Consider the following 3,661-nt stretch of genomic DNA (forward strand, 5'->3'; position numbering starts at 1 on the left):
GCATGAGGTTGGCAGACGGAGGTGTGAAGGATTGTTTGTGATAGGCTTCCTCCAACGCAGGAGTTTGCGAAGGCGGTTCGCTGCAAGCAGTTCGCCGGAGGAGAATCAAGGAATCTTCCATCTCTATCAGAGGGAATATTCCCTCTAAAACGCGGGAGGAGCTTGTTGAACGCGAGAATTCGCGGGAGGAGTTTTACATGGGAGTTCCCCGCCGACGCGGGCATTTGCGCAGGAGGCGTTCACAGGATTCGGTTCGGAAGCTACGCGGAGGAGCAGTTCGCATGGCGGACCTTATCTGGAAAGCGGAGGCAGAGCTTTTCTGGAATGAAAGCGAAGGCGGAGCTTTTCTGAAAAGGAAAGCGGAGCTTTTCAAAAAGGAAAAATGTGCTTTTCTGGAAAGCGGAGGCTGGGCTTTTTGGGAAGGAAAGTGGAGCTTTTCTTGGAAGTTTAAGGAAAATGTCTTCTATGAAAATTTAATTAAGGAAAACTTAATTAAGAGAAATATTTAATTAAGAGAATATTTAAATTATTTTTTTGAAAGATTCAGTTGTTTTTCTGTGAAACTTAATTAAGGGAAATTTAATTAAGCAAATATTTAATCATTTTTCGGAAAGATTCTGTCATTTTTTTCTTGGAAATTTAATTAAAAGAAACTTAATTAAGGAATCTTAATAAAGAGATTATTTAAAATTGTGACCCAACCCACATTGGTGCATAAGAAGCTCCATGGTATATTTCTCCTGAGGGGTTTAATATTTGTCAAGGTAGAGATTTGTTAGGTATGACTCATAATACCATAATTTGGACTCTCTTGGAATGAAGAGGAGTGTCTCTTGGAATTTAGTGGGTTGAGGGGAACGAGGGCGCAACGAAAGCATAGTGGCCCAACCCACACTGGTGCATAAGAAACTCCATTATGTATTTTATCATAAGGGGTTGGATATTTGTCAAGGTGGAAATTTGTTGGGTATATGCATTACTCCTAAAGAGCTGAGTATTCGCCAATGTGGAGATTTTTGGGTAAATGTATTTCTCCTAAGAGGCTAAATATTCGTCAGTATAGAGATTTGTTAGGTATGACTCGTATAACATAAATGGGACAGATGATGGAGCGGAGCGGAGCCCATGAGTGGAGTGGAGAGGAAAGATCTGTCCAATCGGGGGAGTTTCATTATGTGGATTATGGGTGTGGGTCCAACACCCCGCAGTTTGGTACATAGGTAATTTAAGTATTACATATTGTACCATAAGGTTATATATATGTTCTATTTGTAACCCTAGGTGAGTCTCTGAGACTCTAAGATTCTAAATCTTGTATTCTGCATTCTCTCTGATGTATTCTGCGGTTTGGTACACGTGTTGCAGTTACTAATGGACAAGTTGAGAAATTTATCCTTTTTTTATTTTTCATAATAATGAATATATATTGATACTTGGAGTTTGTATGGAAAGTATTTTATTGCTACCTAATGTTTTTAAATTTATTTTATTTTTGGGTGTGAGAAAACAGTGTTTTTAAAAATGGTTCTAGATGCGTTAGTCCAATCATTTTGGACATCTCAACTTATATTGAAAGATGGCATTTCTAATTCAGACCGAAGACTACTAAAGAATATAATAATAATAATAATATTGTGCTTTGGATATTTAGGCTTGGATCCAACCTACCATGCATAAATGGAAATATTTGCATGGAAATAATTAAAATAATTAAAATAATTTTTAGAAAGTTCAGGGCATAAATTTAATATTAATGATTATCAATGTATATTTACAAATACACCACTCAAATTGAATTTATTTACATATCGAACTCCTAAAGGTGCCTCCTTACTCGATGTATTTCATTTTTTAGAGTTAAAATTGTGGTGCTATTTTTTGTGATATGAAATGTTTAGGTGGTATAAATGTAAAAAAGTAAAATTTAGACGTAAGATATGTAAATACATGAGAATGTGGGGTATGCATGTAAATCGTATAAAGTTTATGAAAATATTTTATATTTGTAAGAATCTACACAAGCTATTCCAAGTTGGAAATTTTTTTTTTCTTAATTTCTTCTTTGAATATTCATACACAAATTATTCTTCAATTTATAATAATCCTTTTTTCTAAAATTGCATTTCTACACCAACTCCCAACTCATTTCAAAGTTAACACAACACATACATAGTTTATTTGAGTAAAAGCTTCGGTCAAAATATGGTCATCAAATATTAATTAAAGTTATAAATCCTGAAATTAATTAATCAATTAGCTTGGAAAAAAGTGTGCAAACAATTAATTGATCAATATTTAAATTAAATTAATAATTATAAATTAAATTAAACTTTCTTTTCTGATACAATTTTAGTCATTGTTTATCTCAAATGTCTTAAAACATCTTTATTATTAACTCAATAAAATTATTCTTAAGCAACAAATACAATTAACATAAATAGCTCCCCAACCCCTAATCCCTCACATCCACAAAAAACACCATCATATTAAATAAATAAATAAATAAAATGGAGAGCAGCAAAGATTACACGGTGAGGATTTGCCGGAAAGAAACGATCTCGGCCGCACTTCCATCACAGGAGCACTGGCTCTCTCTCTCGAACCTCGACCTTCTTCTTCCTCCGTTGGACGTAGGGGTCTTTTTCATATACACGAAGCCCCAATTAGAGAGCTCCTCTTCTACCTTCGCTTCTCTGGTCAAAGTTCTGAAGACCTCTCTGGCCAAGTCTTTGGTTACTTACTATCCGTTTGCCGGCGAGGTGGTGAGCAATTCCATGGGAGAGCCGGAGCTGCTTTGTAATAATCGCGGTGTGGAGTTCATTGAAGCGTTTGCGGACGTTGAGATTGCAGAGCTTGATTTTCATAACGCGGATCAGACATTTGAGGGGAAGCTTCTGCCCAACAAGATGGGTGGAGCCCTCACTGTTCAGGTACGCAGGTGGCGCTTTTTTTTTTTCTCTTTTTTAGTTTTGTGGTATACATGCCTTCAAAGTATTGTTGTGCCCTTCTAATTTGTTAGGCGACAGAGATGAAGTGTGGTGGAATGGTGTTAGGCTGCACATTCGATCATCGCGTAGCCGACGCCTACTCCTTCAACATGTTCCTCGTCGGTGTTGGTTTCAATTTAATGGATTGCTAAAGGACAAATCGAAAATGAGATTGGACTTTTAGAGAATTCTTTTTTATTATTTTGAAGGAGTGAAAAGATATAAATCTGGGTGTTTACAATGCAACACAACACCCAATTTTATACTAATTAAGACATACCGAAACAAAACATGAAACGTACATAATAAAGGCAAGAAAATTAAGTGTCATCAATTCGCGCCTATTTGAATTGATTACACATATTTGAATTTTGAATTTGAATTTAAGATTCAAATTCAAAATTAATAATATTGTCATATCTCCTATATTTAATTCAAAATCAATGCTATGATCATATCTTCTATATTTGTTCCACTAATTAACTCATGTCTATTATTAAGCCACTAATTATGCAATCAATTCAAATTACCAATTCAAGATTAGTCTCATAATCTCCCCTGTAAGCTTGATTTGGTTCGAAGTTGTTTACGCCAAGTAGTTCTCGCATTTTCGTAAATTTAACTCTTGCTAAAGCCTTTGTAAGAATATCTGCACGTTGTTCTCCGGTGCTTAC

General features: G+C 35.4%; 1 protein-coding gene across 1 annotated transcript in view; it reads left to right on the top strand.

The window, feature by feature from the left end:
* Nucleotides 1–2,507: 2,507 nt before the first annotated feature.
* The window catches only part of LOC110026214, a 4,425-nt gene continuing 3,271 nt past the window's right edge, over nt 2,508–3,661 (top strand). Inside the window, exons 1-2 of the mRNA XM_020727077.1 lie at nt 2,508–2,930; nt 3,020–3,116. Of these exons, the coding sequence (XP_020582736.1) occupies nt 2,508–2,930; nt 3,020–3,116 (520 nt within the window). The remainder of the gene's footprint in view (nt 2,931–3,019; nt 3,117–3,661) is intronic.

The sequence above is a fragment of the Phalaenopsis equestris genome, unplaced genomic scaffold, assembly GCF_001263595.1.
Source record: "Phalaenopsis equestris unplaced genomic scaffold, ASM126359v1 Scaffold000359, whole genome shotgun sequence".
NCBI lineage: Eukaryota > Viridiplantae > Streptophyta > Magnoliopsida > Asparagales > Orchidaceae > Phalaenopsis > Phalaenopsis equestris.